The sequence below is a fragment of the Camellia sinensis genome, chromosome 6 (genome assembly GCF_055761805.1).
Source record: "Camellia sinensis isolate YWXY chromosome 6, ASM5576180v1, whole genome shotgun sequence".
In the NCBI taxonomy this organism is placed as follows: Eukaryota; Viridiplantae; Streptophyta; class Magnoliopsida; order Ericales; family Theaceae; genus Camellia; species Camellia sinensis.
The window spans coordinates 23,740,753-23,768,234 of NC_138966.1; the positions used below are offsets into that span (position 1 = coordinate 23,740,753).

Sequence of the window (27,482 nt, forward strand, 5' to 3'; positions counted from 1 at the left end):
GCCAAGCATAGCCCGGAATGAATTTAGACCGGAGCGAAGGCCGGTGCGCCTCACGGCCAGTCAATCTGGAAGAACCGACTTCTTACAGCTCGGCCGTATTGATCGTAGTTGTGTTTCTTCAAGGGATAGGTCGGTCATGATATTCCGGTTGAGTGTGCCATTTGGACCAATGATGTGGTGGAGGGGAAACCCGCTCTAAGCACGCATCAATACCGCTTGGCAGTTCTGCATATATTGTTTGGAGGTTTTGGCCTTTACACGCGTATGGTGGTGAGAGGCGAGCACTGCTATCTATCTAGGGAAGGACAGCAGAGGTAGTGCGCGCATAATCTCTGAGGCTGCATAGCCAGCCTAGAAAAAGGAAGGAATGGGAATGTTGGAGGTATGCCATCTGAACAACTCTCTCTCTTTAAAACAGTATTATTCTTCCTCAAGTGATCTGACTTGATCGTCGGAGGGTCTATCCGGTAACACACCGCCAGGCAACTCACCGTTTCTCTGTTTCCAGGTTAGACGTCGTTATGTGAAGCTTGAGTTCTAGGAGTACGAAAAGCAAAAGATATTTTACCCTGTACAATTATCAAATCAATTTAATTTTTTAAATAAATGATAAGTACATTTTAAGAAGCGGGTTATAATGAGAAAAATTAAAGCCCGTTTCTAAAATCGGACCCCAATCCGGAAGTTCCAGATTTGAGAATTCAAATTTATGCTTTTCCGCCATTAGAGTAGAGAGAGGTGAGGGGGAGAGAGAGAGAGAGAGAGAGAGAGAGACATGAACAGTCCACCGCCGTGCCCCAACACGGTGACTGTCCGGCGAAACCCTCCCCGGAAAGCGAGAGCCACCCCATCCACCACCCACATCCCTTTCCCTCTTCGAAATACTCCCTCCTCCTCCTCAATCCCACAAGACATCCCTTCTTTCCCAATTCAAGACATTCTATCTATACACGTCCCTGAAAACCCTAAATCCGATCCACCCATTTCAGAATCACCGTCTACAAACGATCCTCCACTTTCGGAGAATCTGAAAGTTTTCCTGAGAATCCGACCCCTCACTCCTCACCACCAAAACTCGGACAAGTACGCCAAGAATGCTAGCAAGTCAAGGAGTAAAATTGCTTGGCCTCAAAACCCTACTGCGAAGACTAATTCTAGGGCAGGAAAGTCGAAGAAAATGAGTGAGATTTGTATTTCAGTTAACGATTCTCGTTCGGTTACGCTGTGTCCCCCAAAGGCATTGCAAGATGCCAAACGAATCAAGTCTGAAGTCTATCAAGGGTTTTCGCATGTCTTTTCTGCTGATTCCTCTCAGGTTCTTCATCTTTTCCTTTTTTTATTTTTTATTTTTTTATTCTTACTTGTTTGGAATATTGATTCAACAATGGTTACTAATGTTTCTAGGAAATTCTATAATAGACACCTAAAAAATGGTGTATTATATGTTTTAGTTATGACCACTCAATGTTGTGGTGTTGATTATGACTAAAATGACCTTTTTTGGTTGTTTTTTTGGTTATGACAAAGAGGTTTTTGGTTATATCACAAGTGTTGTTTCGTTTTGGTCGATTGTGGTCTCCTTGGTTACGACTGAAAGTGATTTAGTTATTACATAAAGTGGTATTAAACTTGCTTATGATCCACCCATTTTTTTGAGGGTGTGTATTGTAGAATTTCCCATGTTTCTAACGCTTTAGCTTCAAATATTATGTAGGATGAGGTATTTGCAAAAATGGTGAATCCATTGGTTGATGACTTTATCAAGGGTAAGAGTGGAATGTTGGCTGCGTTAGGGCCTAGTGGTTCGGGCAAGACACATACTGTTTTTGGGTCTCCTAGGGAGCCTGGTATGGTGTCTCTTGCTTTGCGTAAGATCTTTTCAAGTACCGAGGGCCGCAAAATTGAGTTATCGAGGTACTTGGTAATTTTGTTTCTGCCCTAAACTCACATAAACCCTTTCAATATATTGAGAAATCTGTGGGAGTTTAATTGGGTTCTAAAGGATTACAAGCATTGCTACTTACTGCAAAATTTTTACTTTCAAATGAGCAGTTGCCTTTGAAAAATCCTTTTTCATGATACCTTATGAACAGGATATTCTACCTATCAATGTTCGAAATATGTTCAGAGGGAGGAAAAGCAGAGAGGATAATTGATTTATCCGAAGATGTTGGTGATTTAAGCATACAGCAATCAACTATCAAACGCCTCCACGAGGTTGCTACCTGTTTTTGTACTATGTTCTAGTTATATATATAATCTTGCTCTAAGAAGCACGGACACGGACATGTGACACGACATGGACACACATACACGTAAATTTTCAAAAAATGCAGGACATGACACATTGGGGACGTGTTCAAAACATATATTTTTATATTTTTATTATATGTATATTTTTAAAGTTTTAATATGTATTTTATGTCAAATATTTAATTTAATCAAATTTATCAATCTTAGGTATGCTATTTTAGTAAAAAAATTAAAATTTTTAATTTTTTTTGACGAAAATAGTACTCAGCGTGTCCCTAACGTGTCCTTAGTGTGTCCCTAGGGTTTTCTCAACGTGTCCCTCGCGTGTTCTCAGCGTGTCCCAACGCGTCCGCAGTGTGTCCAAAAGTGTCCCAGTGCGTCCAACTCTTTCCAGCGTGTCTGACATATGTCCGGAGCGTGTCCGGCGCGTGTCCATGTCTGACACGTGTCAGGCACCTGTACGCGACCTCCGGAGAGGTGTCCGTGCTTCATAGATCTTGCTTTTTGTTCTGATTTATATTTGTATGGGATATTAATAACATATTCTGTCATTATCTGGTTTACTTAAACAGGTCAGCATCTCTGATGTTCAACAGGCTGAATCTTTAATTGCTCGTGGAATGTTAAAACGAGCCACAGCTATGACAAATTCAAATAGTCAGTCCAGGTTTGTGGTAGTTAAAATACGGTTTGAGTTTGTAGGATTCATATTCATGTGATGACAATGTGGATGCAATTTTTTCCCACAAGGGCTTAATTTATTGTTTAGAGGGTTTCATGAATGTTAGCTGATGAATGATAAATTATTTTTTCTGTGCCACCAACTACTTTAATGGGTAGAATTATCTTCTATAGCTTCTTAGTTGGCTTGATAAAACAATCTTAGTTATGTCAGATTATTTTGGGCTTTTGTTGCTCAATAATTCATGTTAGTCTAAAAAAAAAAAATTTATTTGTCAATTGGGAAGTTAATCTCAAAATTTGCATATGGCTTTCGATGTATTCATTTTATGTGGAGGTAAACTTAGTTTTATGTAATTGGTAGATGCTAACAATAAGTAAATGTCACCTGTTTTTACTTCCTAGGGCTAATCTTCTAGGTGCTTTGTGTTGGGGGCTGGCGGCTGCTCTTTCTGTTATCAATTCCAGGCCCATAATTGTTTGTCAATATCTTTTCCACAATTATATACATAATAAATGGTGGTTGGTGGTGCCATCTTGGGGCAATAGAGGTTGGTGGTTGTGTGAGGTGGAAGTAGGGGTTGTAATGTTCACCATAAAGTAGGTTATGGAAGTTCCTGGGTGGAGTGAGATAGTGGGGGTTGGTGATTTAGTGGAGGGATATTAATAATGGTGTGGTGGTGTCCGGTAGGAGAGGGAAAATAGAAATAGGGGGAAAGGGATAGGAGTGTGCAGTGGGCTAGATATTGGTATGGTGGAGCACTAGATGGATCAGTGTTATTAAAGGTGCGCCTAGTTGTGCGCCTAGGCCCAAGTCCCATCCAGGCCCAAGGTTTCCGCCTTGTAGTGTTCCAGGCCAGGCGACTTTGATAAGGCGCTCCTAGGCCCAAGTCCCGTCCAAGCCCAAGGTTTATGCCTTGTAGTGTTCTAGGCCAGACGACTATGATAAGGCGCCTGATTGGCCCAAGGCTTGCATCTTGAGGGCTTTTTTTTTTTATTGTTGCTTTAATTGGTTTTGTTTAAAATCTGACCATTAATTTAATATGGTGTAGCTACAAAAGATCCCTACTCTTGTTCCAGATGCCAATACATTGGATTGGGCATTCAACCCCAAATCAATGATAGAAGAAAAATTAGTCCTAATTCCTAATCTCCAAAAAACACTAAATGTTAACATTTCATTTTATTTATGTTGAACCTTAAATTATTTGCTTATATTAAATTATATATATATATTTTCGTAAAAAGATGCGCCTCACTTTGGTGAAGTTTGTGCCTCGCCTTGCGCCTTGAGCCTAGGCCCTAGGAAACCTTGGCGCCTTGGTGCGCCTATCGCCTTTAATAACACTGAGATGGATGGTATTTACATTTTAGTCATACCAAGGATGAAGAATGAGGTTCTCCATCCAGTAAGTGAGGTGTTGTGGTACAATATGGTTGGATTATAAAAATATTTCAAATTATATTTAATTTCTATGAGGACAAAGAAGTTATTTTGACATTTCTTTGACTTGATTAGGGTAGAATTGGTATTTTAAGATGTTTGTGTTGATGTTTGATTTTTGCATCGAGTAAATTAATGACCTTTCAATGCAAGGGAGGTCCCTGCATATTGTTAATAGCGTAAGGTAGTGTAGTGAAATTTCAAAAAATCACAAGGAAGGTCCTCGTAATTGTCAAAAACCTTACTGGAGGGCAGTGTAATTTACTCTAAACAAAGATAAAAAATATTGCCCAGAGTATTATTGTTTTTGTTCTTATTTTGCACTAATGGATTTTTTTATTTAAAATATACTTCTAGCCGTTCGCAGTGCATCATCAACATCCGTAGCGCTCCCAACAAGATTAACGAAGAAGTTGATCTTCAATCAGACAGTGTTGTCTTGACTATCGTTGACCTTGCTGGAGCAGAAAGAGAAAAGAGAACAGGGAATCAGGTACTAATCTTTTGTTAATTATTTTAACACAACTACAAGTTGTAATAGACTCTCAAAATGTATTGGATACTTGATATACTTTCTAAATTGGATACTTGAAATTAATTTTCTTTAATTTTTAGTAGTATCGGATACTTTAGGTCACGTATCCTAACTATTATGAAATTAAGATTGTAATAACTCTTGCATAATATTAGAGTGTAATTATTGGGATAGATACAAGAATAATTTTTCAATACTTTGCTTACTTTTTAAGGAAGAAGAAAATAGTGAGATTATAGTAGTATCCTACTTTATGTGAATTTATCAAATTGACGTATCCATAGTGTGTACGTGTGTCCCACATTCATATTGACATAAAGTAAGGATAAATAAAAAATATAATGATATTAAAATCAAATTTCAACAATTAAAGAAGAAAATAAACTTGCATACAATATTTTTGTTTATCGCACAAGTGTGAAAGGGAAAGCACAATGACAGTAGAAATAGTTTATACTTAATTTAAATGACAATACTAAATGGCACAAAAAATGAACCTAGATTCAAGGAGATCGGGTTTTTCTTTAATGGCGTTTGGTGCCATTTAGATAATTTGTTAATATGCACAAATCGTTAGTTCCTTAGTTGGAATTTTTATTTATTAAGTGGATGCAATTGAAATATTAGCATATTTTCTTAACAATGCACTAAATCTATTGGTATTTGAATTATGGATTGGTTCATTTTGACCTGGGCATCATGGCTTCAAAATACAAAAACAACCTCTTTGCATATGGGGGTAAGATTGCTTACCTTTGACTGTTCCTAGACCTTGTAGACTTGTAGTGGAGGGAGTTTTGACATACTGGGTTGCCTTAATTTCCCTTTTTGGTATAATTTATTAATTTTAAATAAGACCCTTTGAAAATATAGTTACTCAACAATTTATGTTTCGTGTAAAGAACATTGTTTCAAAAGTCTATGGTTGTCACTTGATATCTTTATTTGTTTCTATACATAAGCTAGTATTGAACGTTAACCATTGTCTTGTGCCATTTCATTTGGATGGGTTTACTTTGTTCAATTAAGGCCTTGTTTGTCATAACCTAAAAAAGTCAAAAAGTCACATCATCTTATTTAAGTCACATCACCTCTCTATCACATCACTTCAAACTCAACTCATACCCAACCCATATTTCATAAAAAGTCAAAAAGTGCACATATTTAGATCATCCCAAACAACCCCTAAGTTTAAAAGTTGGGTGAATCAAGTTGTTGGACTTTGTGGGAGCCATTGCATTTAGGAATCTCAAGCAAATGAAGCAAACTCTCTATCCTTATCAATTGTTTGGCTTTTTTTCTCTTGATGCTTTCTTTAGTTTTGGCTCGCATTAAAAGGATAATTGTTGAAGTTGTTTAAGGACTATATTGTTTGCACGGGGGAGAAATATTAGTTGCGTTCGTACTCCTTGAGTCCAAGCTTGTGTTGCTTCGAACGGCGTCATGCTTCCTAAAATACAATAAAGGTGAGCTACCTGGCAGGTGTTTTGTTAGAAAACCCCTCCGACAGTTAAGTTAGCACTCTTGAGAGAAGGAGAATAGAGGAAGTGAATAGTGCAAGTTTGCTTATCCTTCTCTGAGGGAAGTTGTGCGCCTTATCTAGGTTGCTGCCTTGCTTTCCAAGGTGCGCACACTACTTCCATTGTCCTTTGCTGTACATGTGGATGTACCATGGTTGTTAAAATCGCGATCCGGATCGTAGGATCGTACGATCCTACGATCCTACATTGCCAAAACGATCCAGATCGTTGTAGGATTGATGTTATAACAGGATCGCAAGTAGGATCGTGTAGGATCGCATGGGATCGTGTAGAATCGTATGGGATCGTATAGGATCGTAGGTAGGATCGCAAGTAGGATCGTAGATTTTATAATTTTTCACCTTATTTTTAATATGTATCATTTTAATTTTAATTTTTATCTTTTTTTTTAATAGAAAGGAGGATCTTACGATCCTCGATCCGATCCTACGATCCGATCCACCAGACCCTCTCACCGATCCTACTTAGGATCCCGATTTTAACAACCTTGGGATCCTCTTCTCTTCTTACACGTGTACTCGTCAATACTGTTAAACAATATTAGCCAAACTGCCAAATGGTATTGATGCGTACTTTGAGCGGTCTCCCTTACTTGCATTGTGGAACATCCAAACTGAGTTACCACTTTTAATCAAATCTCAATTCAACTATCCTCAATTGCACTAACCCGGAATGCTCTTACGCCAGACCAACCTAGGTCGGCTTCACCAGATAGCCTTACAGCTCGGTGGCGCACTTCAGGGTTCACTGTGCTTAGCTCGGTCAGCTCAGCTGTTATCTTTCATGGCTCGGCCAACTCATTTGCTTGTCGTTCTGACGGCTTTCCATGTGTTAGCTTGACCGATACCTCTAGCTTGGTCCTAGCTAGCAGCCTCAATCCTGGCTTAGCTCGATACATTACTGAAGCGCGGGCACAACTCAACACATGGCCCAAACCCACAAGATAGCTCGGTCCAATTCTTTGGCCTACACAATAGTTCGATCATTTGGTCAAGCATGAAGGCTCGTGCTGGATTTTAGTCGGCCCATTGTTTGACACAAATTCCCCTCTCATTGTTGTTTTATCAATTGATTTGCGATTACATGTCAAATACTAAATATTAATTCCTATACAAAGTACTTGCCAAAAATATTCTTAAAAGGTTTGGAGTTGAGCCTATATCCTTTGGGAAATTTTATTTACACACTACCTAAGAAGCATGGACATGGATGTGGGCACGAACACAAACATGGATATGGGCAAGGACACGGCAATTTAAAAAAAAAATAGGGATAAGGACACGGACACGGACACAGTGGGGACACGACAATAAAATATGTTTTAATATATTTTTATTTGATATTTAAATTAATATTACATCCACAAACAATCAATATTAATAAAAATTAACTCTAATTCTATATTTTCTTTTATTTTATTTTTTTTAAAAAATAAATAAATTAACACTTACCGTTTATATCTTTTTTTATGGATGATCTATTAAGTATTTAAATCTAAGAAAATAATAATAAACATTCAACATTCATCAAAAGCGCTAAAAAAAATAGGAGAAAAAACAAGTTGGCATGTCTCTAATGTGTCCCCAAAGTATTCTTGGTGTGTCTCCTGAAAATAAACTAATTAAATAAGGGGACGCGACATGTAGCGTGTTCCATACGTGTCCCCAAAGTGGCTGCGTGTCCCTAAAGTGTTCGTGTGTCCGACACGGATATAACACTTGTTTTAAAGTGTTGGTGCTTCATACCACACTACCATTCCTCTCAATACAAACGATTACTTAGTTTTTCTTAATTACCATTGTGCCCTTGAAGGAAATTATCTTTTTGGACAAAACCCTAAAATCCAATCTCTCAATACTCAACCATTACTCACCACCATCAACACCAACCATTGCCACTACTATCACCGCCTGTGAACCACTTCCCTCTGCCACCTCTTGCCTAGTCTTGTTGCCTGCTGCGACCCTATTTCCTAGCCCCATTGTTTCTCTACTTCCACTGCTGGCTACCCACCATAATAGCAACTCCCAACCCCGGCAACCACCACAATCACAAATTCCAACACCGGCGACCCACCACCCTGTGACCACCACTATCACAACTCTACCTTCGGCAATCCACCACCCCCATGATGCCCATTAGCTTCCCATCTCAGAGAGAGAGAGAGAGAGAGAGAGAGAGAGAGAGAGAGAGAGAGGAATGGTAGCAATGTCTGGAGGGGGCGATGGGGTTGGAGAGAGGGTGGTGGAGGGGTTGGGGATCAGCAGTTGATGGTGGTGGTTAGGTTTAGAGATTGAAGAAGGTGGGCATTTTGGTATTATTAAAAAATTAATGGTGTGGATTGAGAAAAAATCCAAAAGAAATCAAAGTGTGTGGTGTGAACTAAGTGGTGTGTACGTAGAAGATTTGTGTTATGCAAATAGAAGCTCTCATATCTTTTATAGGTTTTAAAATTCAATATTGGCATATAATCAAAAAGAAAATTGAGATACAAAAGACTATTTTATTTTTTATTTTTTTAAAAGAACCGTGTTCCAGCTGGTTGTTCCTTTGCCTAAGGTGGTGTTTGTTTGTGTAGCAATTTACTGATGTCTTGTTGTCTATGGGCTTTCAATACTTGGTAAAGGATTTTGTCCTCTTGATATGTGTAGTGAAGGTTATGCACTTCTTGCTATATGTTTGCTATTTCTATTTTTTAAGGGGGATGCCCTTCTTGTCTGTGCTATTTGGCTTTTATTTTGGAGTCAATGGCTTTTTTTTTTTCTCACTTTTGTGTTCATTCTTTTTCTAAGCTTACTTTTCCTAGAAAGAGAAAAGAAAAATAGAATGAAAAAGAAAGTGCGTATTTCAAAATGTTTCTTATATGTATGTATTTTTTCCTCTTTTTGTGCTTCCTTTGGAAATGTATGTTGAGTATGCCTTCTTCATTTTATTGCATTAGGTAACACATTGGAGGACTAGATCATGTAACAAGGGGAAGTTCATGCATTTTACCAATGTAGGGTCTCTTTCTGATGGGACTCAAAAGCCACAAGATATATGTTGAATGGGTTTTCCATATGGTTATGATTTTGGTGTAATTTTGGTCACCCATGAATTGAAAATGTAATGGAAACTCAAGGATCCAGATATGTGTTCAGTCCATGTGGCGTTTTGGAAGCACTTGGTTTGCCTACCATCATTACTCAAGTGCTAGAATAAGATTTCAAACATTTTCTTTTCTCATATTTCATTGTATTTATATTTCAATTTGTGTTTTTGCTCTTAATGATTTATTCTTAGACCTTTTTCTCCGACCATTTTGGTTGAGGTTGTAACTAGTCACCTCTGTATTGAACCTTAGTTTTTATGTTGATTTATTTATTAGGTTTGCTCAAAGGCTTTTTTAGATTTATTCTCATTTGTGCCTGTAGAATACTTTTTATGTCATATATGTTAATCATGTACTTGCTGGCTTACAGGGGGCTAGATTGCTTGAGAGTAATTTTATCAACAACACATCAATGGTTTTTGGTCTGTGCTTGAGAGTATGTAACCTAAACTTGTTTTTTATGACATGAACTGATTTCTGATGTCTTAGTGCTGTAATGTGCCACATTTGTATTCTTGTTTGTGTTTTTGCTATAATTTAGATTCTTCCTTTATTTTCAGTCATTGTTGGAGCACCAGAAGAATCCCAAGAAGCCATTGCAAAAGCACTTCCAAAGCTCTTTGGTGATGCATTTTCATTTTTTCAGTTGTTACTAGTTCATTATATGGTTTCTTTAATTTTCTCCTCTCAAATGTGTGATACCCATTAATTCTTTCTTAGCCTCTAGTTAATGCTACAAATGGCTTTCAGATGATTTTTGCTCTTTAAAGAATATATTTTAAGTATACATGCAAGACAGAATTTGATTTTGGTGTTAATTTGTAAACAGTTAACTCGGTATTTACGAGATTACTTGGAAGGCAAAAAGCGAATGGCTTTGGTATGCTGTTTATGTTACACCATTAGTTTGTAACGTATCTTACATTACACTTTGGGAACACTAATTTTCAGAGGATAATTTGTGGTTTACTTCAATTTTTTTTACTTTTATAATGTTATGAGCTGGTCATATTGATTGGTTAGTATATTTGCAGATTTTAACTGTGAAATCGGGAGAGGAAGACTATCTTGATTCATCCTTTCTACTAAGACAGGCTTCACCTTATATGCAAATCAAGTAAAACTTTTCTTGACTGCCAAACATCCTTCTACTTATAATAAGCTTTACATCTAATTGGCATCATTACTCATATGTGTAGGTTTAATAATGTCGAACAACCGTTGAATTCGCTTTGTACTAAGAGGCATTTTCAGACTTTGCCTAGAACAGAACAACTCAAGAGAATGAAGCTTACTTGCCTTGAAGCATGTTCGGTATTCAATCTGCCCTTCTGAATGTAAATCTTTTACATATTCATTTTATTGGATAAGTGTGTAATTCGGCTTTAGCTGGAATAGGTCGGTAGATTTCTTTGAAGGGTGCCCTCTGGTCATTTTTGGGAGGTCTTGTAACTCTGCAACTAACAATTCCCTGGATATGTTTTATGCCCACAATTATATTGTTATGAAATTGGAAGATCATGAAAATTCATGTCATTGTGATGACTAGACTTCTCCTTGCTTACTAGGGCATGCAACATTCTTTTGATACACGAGTCGCTGCATATTTTAGACTTAGTAGGAAGTTAATACACAGAATATAACCTGTTTGTGGTTTCATAGTTGGTGCCAAGGCCTGACTTTGGCACCGGATGTTAAGCCAGCTCATTTTTTGAATGAGTTATAGTCTTAAGTGATATTTTTTTTTTTTTTTTTTTTTTGTCTTTTTGCAATTTGGTCCAAGAAGCATCTAAAAATATAAGGTGTCGCTTGACAATGTTGACATTTTACCTTTTCTGTTTACAGAAAATATTGAACAAGTTCATGTTTATTTTTGGTAAAAATGTAAACAAAAACATATTTGGTACAACTTGTGTTTTAAAAACAATAGAAAGGGGTGGCCGAAAATGGTTGGGTTGGAGAAGGTGGCCGGAGGTGGTTGCTAGTTGGTGGTGGAAGGGAACCGATATATCACGTTTTTAGACAGTCTGACCTTGAATGGGTGATTCAGATTGTGATCTATTGGAGGTGGTGACCGGAGGTTGTTGCTGGCTGCTGGAAGTGGTTGGCAGTGGCCAGAGGTGATTGTTTGCTGTGGGAAGTGGTGGCTGGTTGCAGGAGGTGATGGCCGAAGGTGGTTTTTGGCAACCAACCAGCTGCTGCAGGTGGTTGTTGAAGGTGGTTTCTGACAAGAGGTGGTGGCCGTCGATGGCTGCTGGTCTTAATAAGCGGTGGGTGGTTGTCAGAGGGATGGGAGAATGAGGAAGGAATGAAACTTTTTTTTTTTTTTTCCCTAAACAAGTGAAACCAACTTTTTTGTTGTTTCAAAACTTTAGGAAGTGTTTGGAAGAGTTTTGGAAATATGATTTGAGAATAGAGTTGTATTTTGAGTTTGTGTGTTTTGGAATTATGATTTGAGTGTAGAAAATTTGTTCGGTTATGTGTTTGAAAAGAGCTTTGAATTGAGTGGGGAATTTTTGATGTGATATATGATATTTGATACAAAAACTTACAAGTCAACCAAACCTACGACTTAAGAATCTATTAAAAGATCATAAAAAATTTTAAATTTTTTTGAAAATATTGTTTTATTAAAAATATAAAAAAAAAACAAGTGCCAATTGCCAAAAAAAAAAAAAAAAAAAAAAAAAAAACATGCCCTGTTCCGGTTGACCGGCCGGATGACTGGTAAAGCCAAATTTCAAAAAAAAAAAATCCCGCCTGACACTGAATTTTCTATAGAGTTTTTTTTTTTTTTTTGTTGTGGAAATATAATTTGAAAGATGTATGCAAACATGGCATTGAAATGTAGGGGTGGAATTATAGTTTGATAATCTATCCACACACAGCCTTACTAACTTTTGTAAACTATTTATAAGTTTTTGAAAACGAAAATAGATACCAAATGGATTTTTGTTTATAGTTTTCAATTTTTCTTTTTCTTTTTTTTTGTTGTTGTAAATATAAATAGAAAATTGTAAACATAAACGTTACCAAACAAACCTTAAAAAAAGGACCAAATTTGAAAAAGGTCAACTAAAGACAAACAAATCGAGTTTGTCTTTAGCGGACCTTTTCAGATTTGATCCATTTATTTATTATTTTTTACTTTTTTTTAATAGGGACTTCTAGACTAGAAGCATCTAAAATGTAAAAATATATTAGCTTGGCAGTAGGTACCAAAGAAGGGTGGGATGGTCCATGTTGAAGATAATGCTAGTTGAAGGGAGACTGTAACTAACATGGGCTGAGACAATGAGGAAAAGACATTGTGGTTCAATTGAAATTATGATAATAGACCAGGCGGAATGGCCAGACAGGAGTCATCTTGCTCACCCCAAATAATTCGGACAAAAAGTTGTTCATAAATTTGATGCCTTGAATTGAAATTACACGAAAGAAACAATGCACCTTATGTGAACTAGGGGTGTGTGTGTGTGATAGCTAATATTACTTTACCATGATTCTTATACTTGTGCATTTTAAAATTTAATGGTACGCTGAGCTTTTTATTTTTCTTTATGGCATCTTGTTTCTAATTGATGACTATTAGGTTATGCTGGACTTTTCCATTCTGTTCCCTTGTGGCATTGTGCATGTGGGGTTAATATGTCATTAATTTTCCTGACAATGGATTACACCTTGTATTGGTAACTACATGATTTTTTATGTACATGCTTTATCATTCATGTTAATTTTAGGCTTTTATTTCAGACCACTGGGGGGAAGGGTGCTGGAGAAGAATGTGAAGTTGATAAAGAAGGTTGTTCGAATTGCGCCTATAATTCAGCTTACACCACTTTGTTATTTTTTACTCTTTGATTTCTATCAAGAACGTGGGATATATTTTTGCTTCTTTTGAAACAGAAACCCTTCCACAAGAGGTCAAGGAGGTTAAACCTCAGATATGTTCAGATCATCTGGCAACAACTATTAATTGGGAAGTAAATGACGGCACATCCCTTGAGGAAGGGTCCACTGAATTGGCAAAAGAAAGAACAAACAAGATTATGCAAAATTTTGCTAAAGCTTTATGGAATGTCTTGAAGCAATATAAGGGGAAACTTGAGGTAATAATTGGTGTGCATATATTGTGTGCGTATGATGGTTTAACATGGTTATGGATGCAATGTTTCAGTACTAAAGAAATCTGAGAAATCAAATTGACAATTTTGCTTGTGAACAGGTAGCTGAAAATCAAATTCAGAGTCTCAGAGAAAACCTTGCCAATGAAAAGGCAAGGCGTTCTGAGCTTGAAACTGAATTGAAGAATTTAAAGTCTTCCCTTTTATGTCAGAAAGAAGTTTCTTTGATTAAAGAGGATGAATCTGATGGCAATAGATCTGCAGACCAGGAAGCATGTCAGCCTAATAATGTTGATGAGGTATTCAAATAGCAATTTCCCCAACCACAGAATCCCAATCTTGTTTCATAATGCATAAATTCCTCTTGCTATCCTTCTTGTTACAGTTCTCACTCTAGAGTATTGCTAATCATACTCATACAGTTATGCTTTGTGAATTAAATTATATTACAGACTTTAATTCATGCTCAATCAACTGTGTGTGAGGGCTCCCTAGAAAAACTTTGATTTCATTCTGGGAATATCCAACTGTTAGAATTTACCATAAACCTACCACCACTACCACCTCACCTACTCCACTAAACCTAACCCACTACACCACTACCACCTCCACTTCACCTACTCTCCACCTACTCCACTAAACCTAACCCACTACACCACTACCACCTCCACTTCACCTACTCTCCACCTACTCCCAAACACACTCCTATATAATAGGAATCCTTGTAATTGTAATATATACTACATCAAGACAATCAATCAATAATACATACATTTTAACAAAAAAATAAAAATAAAAATAAACATCAATCAATAATACATAAATTTTTACATGGTATCAGAGCAAGGTTAAGACCTTAGTATTTCTCGCTTCACCGGCGGGCGGCAACCTCGCCTTGGCCGCCCGCCGGACCTCAACCTATTCCGCTTATTTTCTACACATACCTTGACTTCTTCAACATTTTCTTACACCCCTCCTCCGCTATGTCGGCGGCGGCACCCGCATCATCGTCTAGCCTCTATCGCCGTTCACCTCGCCTCTCACATATCCGTGGTTGTACTCTTACTCGTCGTCGTCGTTGGCGTTTCTGGCGCTGCTTTTCTGCTCGTCACTGCTGTTTTTTTTTTTTTTTTCCCGATTTGCTCTCTCTCTCTTAGCCATGGATTTGGGTGTGGGGTGTAGAGCTGTGGCTCTGTTGTTGGTAGCCATGTTTGCTGGCTTGAAGGTTTCAATGGCAGCAGTGTACAAGGTTGGGGACTCCGCTGGTTGAACCATCATTGGGAATATTGATTACAAGGCCTGGGCTGCTTCCAAGACGTTTCATGTTGGAGATGTCATCATTTTCGAATACAATTTTCAATGTCACGTGTTGCAAGTGCCCCACAAAGAATACCAAGCCTGCAGAAGTGTAAGACAGTAACATGCATCTTCACATACAGCTTGGGTAATGTGTAACTATCAAAAGCACAAGCTTCTTGGACATCCCTCTCTCTCTCTCGCCATGGACCCAACATCATCATCATGCACCCACTCTATCTCCCTCTCTCTCATCTTTTCCCACTTTCAAACCCACTTTAATCATATCTCTCCTTTCTCTTAATTTATTTCATCCACGTTCTTTCACCCTTTTCTTTTATTTTAATATATATATATATATATATTTTATTATAATATATTTTCCCTATCCCTTGTTAGTAAGCATCACCCGTTTTCCATTCTCTTGTTATTATTTATTTTATATTCCACCAAAAAAAAAAAAAAAAAAAAAAAAAATTCACACTGCTGTTTTTCTTATCACCCATCCACAAATATTTTTCTCTATTTTCTTTATCCATTATTTTCTTTTCTTTTATTTTTCTTATTAAACAAAACAACACCACAAAATAACACCAACAACATTCCACAACCTTGTCATTTTATTCATATCAGGGGATCAACCCCGATCACACTTTTACATCAAAAAAAAAAAAAAAAAAAAACCCACACAAACAAAAACAAAACTACCACACCCACAGTGGGATTTTTCTTCTCTACTCAGCCGCCGGTCTTTTCTTCTTGCCTCCGTCCTGGGTGGTCCTTGCCGGTGTTGCCTCCGTGCTTCCTAGACCACCAAGCAAGTTGCCTCCTCCCTGCTCCTCCACTACAGCATACGGTGGACCTCCAAATCGGAACATCACGGTGGCCTTCCGCTTCAGCTCCTTATTTTCCGCCTTTAGCACACTTAACTCTGCTCGCGCATCCTTATACATGCGTTAGAGCAGAGCCAGTTGGGCGTTTAAATGCTGCACCTCATTTGTCCTACTCTGCAGCCGGTTCGACAAGTTTGTGACCGCCGTCATGGTTTCCACACATGACTTCAAAGTATACTGATTGGCCTCCACATCCGACTGCACTGCCATTCTTTGCTCCACAGACCGCATCGGAAAGTTCAACGGAGCAAACTCCGGGGCGCTTGGTTGAGTTTCCAGTGCCACCGCACCAGTTCTCTCTCTCGTTGACTCGTTGAGGTCGGGAAAGAGGGTGAGCAGCCCGCGGGAAGACGATGAAGCCATTTTTTAGGCAACAGAGTGTTATACAGAATCTCTCTCAGAAATCTCTCTCAGAATATCTCTCGCAGGTTTTTTTGCCTCAGCCTCAGCCTCTGTCTTATAGCCGAGGCAGCCACGCGCATCGCGCGCCTCTTGACGCCCGACAAACTGGCACGCCTTTTCATGGCACATCTTTTGATAAAGTGGGCACGCCTTTTGATGGCACGCTTTTTGAAAAATTGGGCACACCTTTTGAGGGTGCGACTTTTTAAGGGTCCGACAAGACTCTGTAAACTGTCCCGACATTGATTCCAGTTAGCTCCATCAAGGGTCCGACAAGACTCTGTAAACTGTCCCGACATTGATTCCGGTTAGCTCCTTTATGGGTCCGACAAGACTCTGTAAACTGTCCCGACATTGATTCCGGTTAGCTCCTTTATGGGTCCGACAAGACTCTGTAAATTGTCCCGACATAGATTCCGGTTAGTTTCTACAAGGGTCCGACAAGACTCCGTAAACTGTCTTCTACAACGGTCCGACATGACCCCATAAACTGTCTTCTACAACGGTCCGACATGACCCCATAAACTGTCTTCTACAACGGTCCGACATGACCCCATAAACTGTCTTCTACAACGGTCCGACATGACCCCATAAACTGTCTTCTACAACGGTCCGACATGACCCCATAAACTGTCTTCTACAACGGTCCGACATGACCCCATAAACTGTCTTCTACATCGGTCTGACACCACCATCCAGTGTCCTCTACACCGTTATGACACCCCCATACAGTGTCCTCTACAACGTTATGACACCACCATCCAGTGTCTTCACCAATGGTCTGACACGACCATACAGTGTCTCCTATCCTTTTTTATTTTTATGTATTTTCTTGTTTTGTTACTATCTCCAAACTCAAGTTGGTTAGTTCCTATCCCCCTTGAGTTTGCGGGGGGCTGTTAGAATTTACCATAAACCTACCACCACTACCACCTCACCTACTCCACTAAACCTAACCCACTACACCACTACCACCTCCACTTCACCTACTCTCCACCTACTCCACTAAACCTAACCCACTACACCACTACCACCTCCACTTCACCTACTCTCCACCTACTCCCAAACACACTCCTATATAATAGGAATCCTTGTAATTGTAATATATACTACATCAAGACAATCAATCAATAATACATACATTTTAACAAAAAAAAATAAAATAAAAATAAACATCAATCAATAATACATAAATTTTTACACCAACTTATCCTGCTAGTTCATATCCTAGCCACTATTTTTATCTTCAGTCCTTCCAGTCTTATTAAGAATCTCCTACTAGAATGTGGTGAATAGTTTGACATACATTGTTGGGTCCATTTTCTCAATAGCTAGCTTTTAGGGTTGAGTTTTTCTACTTAAGACTGTGTAACATGGTATTAGAGCCGGAGTACCATGGATGGGTAGGGTGTATGTCCCTGGCATGTATGCCACAGGTAGGGGTGTACAAAAAACCCGAATCACCCTACGAAACCGACCAATCCGAACTGAAAAATCAATTCACGGACGGTTTCATAGTGAGAAACGGTTGGCTGCGGGTGATTTTAATAAAAAATTTCAACTTTTCAGACGGGACGGTTCAGTATATATTGAAATTGATAAAATCGACCGGACCGATTTTTATTGCGCATTGATATTATTGGCTGTCCATATTCCCATTATCTCTAAGCAATTATAACCTGACAGTGGACAATGACTTTTTAGCATTTGATTTTGATATATATCCTGACAATGAGTTGTCTCCCTCTCTCTCCTTGTGTATCTTCTGTTCTTGTACCTCTTCAATTTTTCTCTCTTTCCCACGCATGCACCTCTCTCTCTTCTCCCAAAATAAAATTAATTATTCATATCTCTTTAATTCTTTTACTCTCTCTTCTATCTCCTCCCAAAAAAAATTTGATTATTCTGATTTTCAAAACCCATCATTGATTCTTACTCCGTTATGTCTCTTCAAGTCTCTCTCTCTCTCTCTCTCAAAAAAAAAAAAATGATTTTACCGATTTCAGAATCCATCCTTAACTGTGTATCTTTCCCTTCTCTTTAGTCCTCTCTCTCTCTCATTCTCCTCCTCCCTCCCCCCCCCCCCCCAAAAAAAAATAAAAAATAAAAAATTCCTTCATCTATTTTGATTATTTCGATTTCCAGAAGTCATCCATAACTCGAAGGTAAAGGGACAAATCCTAAATTGTGTTATTCCTGGTAAAAGTTGATATTGAACAGCAACCAATCGAAAATTGCCCAACAAAATGGTTGAACAATTTAATGATTCTTGGTGAGTCTTCCTATTTCATTACCTTTGTTGTTCTATGATTTCTTCCTCCCTCAAGAAACATTGCTTGAAACCTGTTTGGTTTTTCAACGACTCGTCAACTCAACCGAGACCGACCGCAAAACCGAATCTCTCTCACGGTCGATTTCAAACACTGCATCGGTTGAAAGTGGTTGATTACTTCATCAACCTGCCATGGTCGAGGCTTTTGTCGATTTGACCAAAAAACTGACCCGACCCGACCCGTGAACATCCCTAGCCGCAGGTGCTGCTGAGTTAGCATGTTGGGTGTGAAAGAGGGTGTGAAGCGAAGTCCCACATCACCTGAGTACTAAAGTAATATGAAATATATAAGTGTGAGGTCACCCTCACCTCAATAGTTAGCTTTTGGGGTTGAATTCTACCCAAGACTATTTAACATGGTATCAAAGCACAGGTTGAGAGAGGTCTTGGGTTTGGTCCCCATTTGGTTTCTTCTTCTTTGTGTAGTTGTTTGCTTCTCTTCCTATTTTGGTTCTCTGGTTGTTTCTCCACGTGCAAGATGGGGTTGCAAGTGAGAGAGGATGTTGAATAGCTTGATATACATTGTTGGGTTCATTTCTTAACAGCTTTAGCTTTTAGGAAAATAATATGCTCCGTTATTCTTTCCTAGCTCTGATACAAAATTTCAAATAAGATTAATCTGTCATGCCTGTCTTAAAAATACACATAGCACTAAACCATGTGCATTAAAGACATTGTATGACTTTTCCCTCATCCTATGCATCAAAGCAACTGTGGTGTTATTAAAACTGATTGATCTCTCTTTCTATCAACTATTGACTCTTTAATTCCATAACTAAATATAGAGAAAGGCTTAATATTACTAGTGTTATGTGCTTGAAACTGAATTGAAGGATTTAAACTCTTGCTTTATATGTCAGAAAGACGATTCTTTGATTAAAGAGGATGAATCTTGTGCCAAAAGATCTGCAGAGCGGGAAGGATGTCAGGCTAATAATGTCGATGAGGTATGCAATTGGCAATTTTCCCCATCCATTGAGTCCTAATATTGTTTCACAATGTATAAATTCTTGCTACGCTTCTTGTTGCAATTCTCACTCGAGTATTGTTTGTCATACTCATATAGTTATGCTTTGTGAATTAAATTATATTGTGGGCTTTTCTTTCATGCTCAATCAACTGTGTGTGAGGGCTCCCTAAAAAGACTTTGGATGTGTTTGGTTTGTGTTTTGAGATAAATTTTCAAAAAAAATTTTGGGAAGTGTTTAGAAATTTTTTTGGTTTGTTTGCTTGTATATTTTGAAAATAGTTTTGGAGTTTGGGATAATTTGATATTTTGTTGTAGTTGAGTAGATATGTGTGAGAGAGAAAGTGATTGAGAATGTGAGAGGAGAGAGAAAAAGTGATTGATTGATGTATAATACAAAGAGAAGTAATTTTGAAATTTTTTTGAGAAAATTTGTAACTAAACATGTTTTTGGAAATTTTCTTCCTAAAACATGTTTCAAAACACAAACCAAACACACCCTTTGATTTCATTCTGGAAATATCCAACTTATCCTGCTGGTTCATATTCTAGTCATTTTTTTTTCTTCCTTCCAAACTCTCCTGTTTTCTTTCAGTCCTTCCAGTTTTATTAATGAAGAATCTCCTCCTAGTATGCTCAGTCATTTCTTTCCTAGCTCTGACACAAAATTTCAAATGACACTGATCCTTCATGCCTGAAAATATGCATAGCACTAGACCCTGTTTTATATCTGAAAGCATTTACTTGAGTTCATGATTAGGGCAATTATTCCAACTTGTTTCTTTCTCAGGGTTTTCAATTTCAATTATGTGTAATCATCTTATCTTTTGGGTAGTCCATGAATAGTACCATTCTTTTTTAAGTTTAGAATATGTTCAGTTAAATGCAGTAGTTTCTTCATTAAACCTGGATGAATCAGAGCACAATGCCAGTGAACAAAGATCCGATAACTCTGATACCAATGTAAGGCAGATAACCGTTTTCTTGTGTTTGTTTTGGAATACTTGCCACTAATATATTGTGTAATTATTCCGCCAGGTGAATAATTTTGGTGTGGTCATTGCTTCATCCCTTGCCGTTGAAACCTTTGAAGAGCAGAGCTATCAGGTACTTTTTAGGAGACATGAGCTCAGGACATGGGAATGATATTATAGATATTATCTGTAGGTTTCTTTGTTTATTTTTGGGATTTGTAAACCAGCTCACTAATTGGAATATCCATGCTGCAGTGCACTGATCAGGAATGTGAAGGCTTTCCTGGTAGTATTGACAGTGGTGAAGATTCGAAGGACTTAAAAGATACGGGAATAGACAATGTTCAATTCAATGGCAATGCATCAGGTTTGATCAAGAAGTGATACTGAACAGTTTTTAATATATTTTGATTGGTGGAAGCCAGCCAATTTTCAGTAATTGGACACAGTAATATATGTGGAACAGCAACTGGTGTGAGGGTATGAGTCCCGTAGTGGAGATGTATGCAGTATGACACTAATAATCAGCCTTCATGTGGAGATGCCCACATAGTTTTGGGATACAAAAACGTGAATCACTCCGTTGTCTCATACCCAAATGCCATATGCAAAATCAACCTAGATGTGTTTCTTTTAATCTGACTAGACGTCATTGTGCGAGTTGATGTCAAAATTATTTTGAATATTACCTTCTGCAGTGTGAAAACATAAGAATATATATCTGATCTTTAAGCATCACTAAATATTATGATTTTTTTATTGGAGGCCTTCTTTAGTGCTGTCTTCATGGTTTTTAAGTTTCTCAATTGGGACATTTGTTTCTGTGTTATGCTGCATTATTGTTAGAATATATCATCACCTACCACCTCCACTCAACTCACCTACCACACACACTCACCTACTCCCCAATCCTCTCCTATATAATTAGTACCTCACCATCTGTAATTTACACATCAATCAATATATCAATCAATAATACATAAATTATTACATGGTATCAGAGCAAGGTTAAGAAGCTAGTAATTCTGCTTCACCGGCGGGTGGCAGCCTCACCTTGGCCGCCCGCCGGACCTCTACACATACCCAGACTGTAACTGCATCTTCCTCTCTCTTACCTTTCGGCTCTCTCAGACCATGACTGTCTGAAGGTGGGTTCCAGGAATTCAAGTTGCTAGAGCGACTCGGGGAAGGGAAGAAGCTACAACTTTCAAAGTTTTCAAATGCCAATCTTCATTATGTTTGATCTCTCTGTTCTTCTTCTTCTTGTTCTTCTACTATCATCATCATCATCACTGCCAGCACTTGCAAATGAAGAAGGGGATGCTCTGTATGCATTGAGGAGAGCAGTGAAAGACCCAAACAATGTGTTGCATAGTTGGGATCCGACGTTGGTGGATCCTTGTACTTGGTTTCACGTCACTTGTGACTCTGCTAATCGGGTCACCCGCCTGGACCTTGGAAATGCAAAGCTGTCAGGTAATCTTGTTCCCGAGTTAGGGAAGCTTCAACATCTTCAGTACCTGGAACTCTACATGAACAACTTGGTTGGGCCAATACCAAAAGAAGTTGGAGGTTTAAAGAGCCTATTGAGCTTGGATCTTTACCACAATAACCTCACTGGGCCTATCCCTTCTTCACTCTCCACCCTCTCCAATCTCAGATTTCTGAGACTAAACAGTAACAGGCTCACAGGAAGAATACCAAGAGAACTTTCCAAGCTTGGAAACCTCAAGATCTTGAATGTGTCAAACAACGATTTGTGTGGTACCATTCCAACCTCAGGCAACAAGAATCTCAAGAACAACAACAAGAAGATCATCAACTCGACAACGACGATGACTCCGAGTCTCCCGATTCCTCCACCCCAGCTTTTGTCAACCCTTTCGATCTCCTCAACGACGACGATCATGATCGCGATCAGCTGCAGGGTAGTGAGCCAGAAATTGCTGATGACAGAGAACCCTCAGTGACAGCTACTGTTAACACAGTTCCATCTTCCAACCACTAGTCAATCCCACTAACCAATGCCCTTTACTCTCTCCTCATGGTCTCCACTTTCTTTTCTTTTTTTTTTTTATAGTTATTTTACTCCCTCTTTTTTGATCAGAAAACGAACCATACACCCTTCATCTCCTTTTTTTCATTAGTGTCGGCCCCGTCCAAATACATTTGAATCTCACATTCCTTTTTAATTTTTTATTCCTTTCACAAATCCACCACTAGCACTCTTTCACACCATTAGCACCCTTTTTTCTTTTATTTATTGATTTTACTTTTTTTATTCTCTTTATCCTATACCCTTCCGTCCATACTCTCCATCCGCCCACTTTAATCATATCCATCATATTTTATTAAATCACCATCTACACAATTTGTTTTTGTTTAACAATATATATATCTCAAAAAAAAAAAAAAAAAAAAAAAACCAAAACAATTTATAAATTTGCACAACACCCATATTTTATTCATCTCAGGGATCAACCCCGATCACCATTTTCCAAAAAAAAAAAAAAAAAAAAAAAAACAAACAACCACACCCACAGGCGGGATTTTTCTATCCCTTCTCTACTCTGCCGCCGGTCTTTTCTTCTTGCCTCCGTCCTGGGTGGCCCTTGCCGGTGTTGCCTCCGTGTTTTCCACGCCGCCGAGCAAGTTCACTCCCCCATACTCCTCCACTGCAGCATATGGAGGACCTCCAAATCGGAACATCACGGTGGCCTTCCGCTTCAGCTCCTTGTTTTCCGCCTTTAGCACACTTATCTCTGCTCGCGCATCCTTATACATGCGTTGGAGCAGAGCCAGCTGGGAGTTTAACTGTTGCACCTCATTTGTCCTGCTCTGCAGCCGGTGCGACAAATTTGTGACCGCAGTCATGGTTTCCACGCATGACTTCAGAGTATACTGATTGGCCTCAATATCAGTTTGCACCGCCATTTTTTGCTCCACCGACCGCATCGGAAAGTTCAATGGAGCAAAACCAGAGGTGTTTGGTTGAGGTTCACTGGCCCCCGCACCAGTTATTTCTCTTGTGGGCTCGTTCAGTTCTGGAAAGAGCGTGAGCCGGTTCTGGGTAGCTGGACGGGAAGAAGAGGCCATGTTTTGGGTTGCTAAGTGTTTCAGAGTAGGGTTTACAGTGTGTTTCAGACTGCCAAAATTTAGAGGTTTCAAACTGGTTTGCACAGCCTCTGCCTCAACCTTGGTTAAATAGCCAGGGCCGATCCGCGCATCGCGCGCCACTTGCCGACAGACGACAAACGGGCGCGCAAGCCAAGGCGCCCACGTGCCTCGCCATCATGTCCGGCACACCTTTTGATGAATTGGGCACGCCTTTTGATGGCACGCCTTTTGATAAAATTGGGCACGCCTTTTGAGGGTGCAACTTTTACAACGGTCCGACATGACCCCATAAACTGTCTTCTACATTGGTCTGACACCGCCATCCAGTGTCCTCTACACCGTTATGACACCACCATACAGTGTCCTCTACAACGTTATGACACCACCATACAGTGTCTTCACCAACGGTCTGACACGACCATACAGTGTCTCGTATCATTTTTTTTTTTTTTTTTTTTATGTATTTTCTTGTTTTGTTACTCTCTCCAAACTCAAGTTGGTTAGTTTCTATCCTCCTTGAGTTTGCGGGGGGCTGTTAGAATATATCATCACCTACCACCTCCACTCAACTCACCTACCACACACACTCATCTACTCCCCAATCCTCTCCTATATAATTAGTACCTCACCATCTGTAATTTACACATCAATCAATATATCAATCAATAATACATAAATTTTTACAATTATCAACATTACAGTCTAATTATCTGTTAATTACAGATTCAGGATCCTCCGAGTCTGTGGTGAGCTCTCCTAAGTCGCTTGTCGTAATTACGAACGATAGTTGTTCCTCAGTGGAGGGGTACCAATCACATAATGACGAGTACAAGGTTAAATTTCATTTTACATTTAGAATTATGATGATTCTCTTAATTACTGTTTTCTAGCTTCTGTTTGTTTAACTTTTGTAAATTATGCTATAGTTTGTCTACCTTATGTTCGTAAAACTTTTAAGTTTTATTAAACTTCTATTTGTAAAACATCCATGCAGAATACATGACCTAGAAGGTTGGGTTGGTTTGATGTTTTTACCATGTAAAAGCCATGGTTTTGCTTTTGCGCTATCTGTATGTGCATTAAAAGCCATCATATGAATTTTCCTCCATCCTATGCATGTCAACTGTGGGGTAATTAAAAGATGATCTTGATCTCTCTATCAACTATTGACTCTTTCATTCCACAACTCGATATAGAGAAAGACTTAATTTTGTGGCACCAACAATCATTTGACAAAGAGTGTGACTTGTTAATCTTTCTAAACAACACGTGTCTGTGAATGGACATATCATGGGCCTGCTGGGAATAATGACGAGTCAAATAAATAGACCGTGGACAGGTTGCGAAATTGTTTTCAAATCATGAAATGTTTTGTTAAAATAGTGAGTCATGAATCGCATTGAATTTTAAATCGTAAGATTTACTTTATCGATATAACTATTAATATACAACGTCATTTCATGCATTATGTAGCAAGACCAAATTTGAATTGTAGTGAATTGAAATTGAACCGCATGATTCATTCAATTTCTGTTTCAACAATGCAATTGGAATCATTTTGGTTGAAAACTCTTATCGAATCCTGAATCAAGCAATCCTAACAATCATGGTTGGGGATGTGAGAGTTGGAGTGGTCTTGGATAGAGAGAAAGAGAGTGGTTGTAGAGAGCCTCTGAATCATGCATATCTTCTTGTGTGGTGGAGGCCTCATTTTATGCGACGGTCAGGCCATGGGCACTAGCCGCTAGCTCACCCTTGCACTGTGTCCCATGCCCAGTGTAACTGGACAAGCGGCTCAGCTTCATATCAAAGAGCTGTGGTGAGTTGGTATGAGAAATCTTATGGAGCATCACATATCTTGATCAAAATATAATTGTGTGCAGACCTTTCTCTCTAAAACCTGTCAAGGTGCAAGTCCTGTCAAGGGAGAAGGCAGCGAAGAACCTTGGCAAATTCTCAATTCTGTACTCTAAGCCACAGGTTCTCTGTTGATCTCAAGCAGATGTCAAGGTGTTTGGAACTAGGCCCAACAATGCATATCAAGCTATCTAACATACACTTTTTGACATTTTTTGTGAATCTTTGTATCCAAGTTTATTGCATTCTTGCATAGATACTGATGGCTTCTCATTTACATTGGCAAATATAAATAGGCCAAGTTGATTATATGAATTTTCCATTTGAAACATTCGTTTATTGACTGGAGAAGGTTGTATGTATAACACAAAATAGACGGAAATCTTCGGTTTCTGTGGTTGAATATTATTCTTCTATTTCTTACATCATGCCCAATTTGTTAATTTTTTAGTTTTTAAATGTTGGTGCAAGATTTAACTATTTTGCTTTGTCGTCTTATATAGAAAAGACTGGATCAGGCAACAATGCCTGAGGAAGATGTAGAATTAGCCCCAAGATGTGATGTCACTAGTGCTCCAAAAAGTGAGCCAAAGCTTAATTCTTGCTGCAAACCTTTGAATGCAGAGAAACCCAAAAGGTCAGTGGGGGTGTGAATTCATCAATAATATGTAGTTCATTGTTGGTTTTTCCCTAGTTTTCTTTTAAAATGTGCACTTATTTGATTTTTTCCCTGTTTTGTCAATATTCAGGAGACTTCTACCTGCTTCATCCATTTTATTAACCAATATCAGTAGTCTGGATTTTGAGGATGAGAATGAAAAACCAAAGGTGAAGTTCAAACTTTTTTGTTTAGTTTATTTTAAATAGCAAGGTGAAGTTCTTTTAAAATGCCCCCCTTTTTTTTTTGCCAAAAAGTTTTCTCGTGAAACAGTGTATTGAAACCTCACCCTTCTTGAGATCCTCTCTCCTTTCTCCATGATATTTCAAACAGGATCCATTTCTTCAGTGGCAGATGGAGGAATTGCAACTAGGAGGGGCCAAACTATGTGCTAAAAATTGACAGTAAAGTTTTGATTATTTCATTCATAAGAAAGGCATCGTACATAAGTTGTACTAAATGATAAAGAAAAACTTTTATAAACATGAAAATTAATTTTTTTTATTCAATTCGTAAATAAAATTCTCAATCAATATTAATTACATAGATATGTACAAAACTAAAAACAACAAAAAAATGAAGAGACTGGAGGGGAGTTTCTTTTAGTAGAGCCTTGGCCGATGCCCTACCACTTATATTGTAGATACCAATTACACTAATCTAGTGAAACAAATGCTACCTAAGATAATAAATAACTATTTATACACAAATACAATTATCATAACAATATTAAATTTCCATGGTATTGAAAATTTATGAACATTAAATAATTTTTTGAGACCACTAATGAAATGAAATACAAACTAGGAGGCTTCTACTTTTTGCTAGTACATTTCTTTATATATGTTTCTCAAATCTAGGTTGATGCAACTACTGTTCTCTAAAGAAGCTACTGATTTTCAGGGAACTAGACGAGAAATGAAGTTGGCTTTAGATGAAAGAAACAGAACTCAGGGTAGCATCTCTCTCCTCCGTATGCTCACGAGCAACCTTCGTCTCTAGTAAAGCCACTTCCTATTTTTCTATTGATTTTCAGTGTAGTTTGGACATTTTGTTTTGTTGGTATCCCATAGTTTACGGTTTGAGAATGAAAGAAAATATTTGTAACTTTCTAACAGAAGGCATTTGTGAGTGATGTTTGTGAAAGAACAGTTGTACAAGTCATGTGCCTTTCATGCCCTTTTGTAAGTCACATCCTGTGCCTTCTTATTTGAGCCCAGGGCTCCATGTGTTAGCTTTTTAAGATGAAGTTGTAAAGGACAGTTGTGCAGCTCAATTTAATAGAAGGCACAGATAAAGTAGCCCAGGGTTTATTAA

At 38.3% G+C, this 27,482-nt stretch overlaps 2 protein-coding genes across 7 annotated transcripts; both read left to right on the forward strand.

Annotated features, from left to right (window-relative positions):
- The first annotated feature begins 634 nt into the window (after positions 1–634).
- LOC114279012 (ATP binding microtubule motor family protein) lies at positions 635–27,482 on the forward strand. Of its 6 annotated transcripts, XM_028221161.2 has the most exons (23): positions 635–1,315; positions 1,715–1,914; positions 2,094–2,217; positions 2,826–2,920; positions 4,736–4,871; positions 9,396–9,452; positions 9,916–9,981; positions 10,106–10,168; positions 10,375–10,425; positions 10,580–10,662; positions 10,745–10,859; positions 13,299–13,347; positions 13,452–13,654; positions 13,771–13,968; positions 19,453–19,539; positions 20,439–20,522; positions 20,598–20,666; positions 20,789–20,900; positions 24,374–24,483; positions 26,011–26,144; positions 26,257–26,335; positions 26,499–26,569; positions 27,069–27,482. In XM_028221161.2, exons 1-22 carry the CDS (start codon positions 776–778, stop codon positions 26,565–26,567), a joined length of 2,724 nt encoding a protein of 907 aa, XP_028076962.2. In that variant the 5' UTR covers positions 635–775; the 3' UTR covers positions 26,568–26,569; positions 27,069–27,482. The 6 variants fall into 6 exon arrangements, with proteins under 6 accessions (XP_028076962.2, XP_028076960.2, XP_028076964.2 ...); XM_028221159.2 differs by lacking the exon at positions 26,499–26,569; XM_028221163.2 differs by lacking the exons at positions 20,439–20,522; positions 26,499–26,569.
- Positions 21,369–22,952, forward strand: LOC145792589 (uncharacterized). Its single transcript, XM_082873432.1, has one exon. The coding sequence runs from the start codon at positions 21,754–21,756 to the stop codon at positions 22,501–22,503; it is 750 nt and encodes a 249-aa protein (XP_082729558.1). The 5' UTR covers positions 21,369–21,753; the 3' UTR covers positions 22,504–22,952.

Bases quoted from the DNA above. Each gene is read 5' to 3' on its own strand.
- LOC145792589 (XM_082873432.1), top strand. From the start codon at position 21,754: ATGCCAATCTTCATTATGTTTGATCTCTCTGTTCTTCTTCTTCTTGTT.
- LOC114279012 (XM_028221159.2), top strand. From the start codon at position 776: ATGAACAGTCCACCGCCGTGCCCCAACACGGTGACTGTCCGGCGAAAC. The intron at 10,860-13,298 runs GTATTCAATCTG...CTTTTATTTCAG, and splicing joins CTTGCCTTGAAGCATGTTCG to ACCACTGGGGGGAAGGGTGC. The intron at 13,348-13,451 runs GTTGTTCGAATT...CTTTTGAAACAG, and splicing joins ATGTGAAGTTGATAAAGAAG to AAACCCTTCCACAAGAGGTC.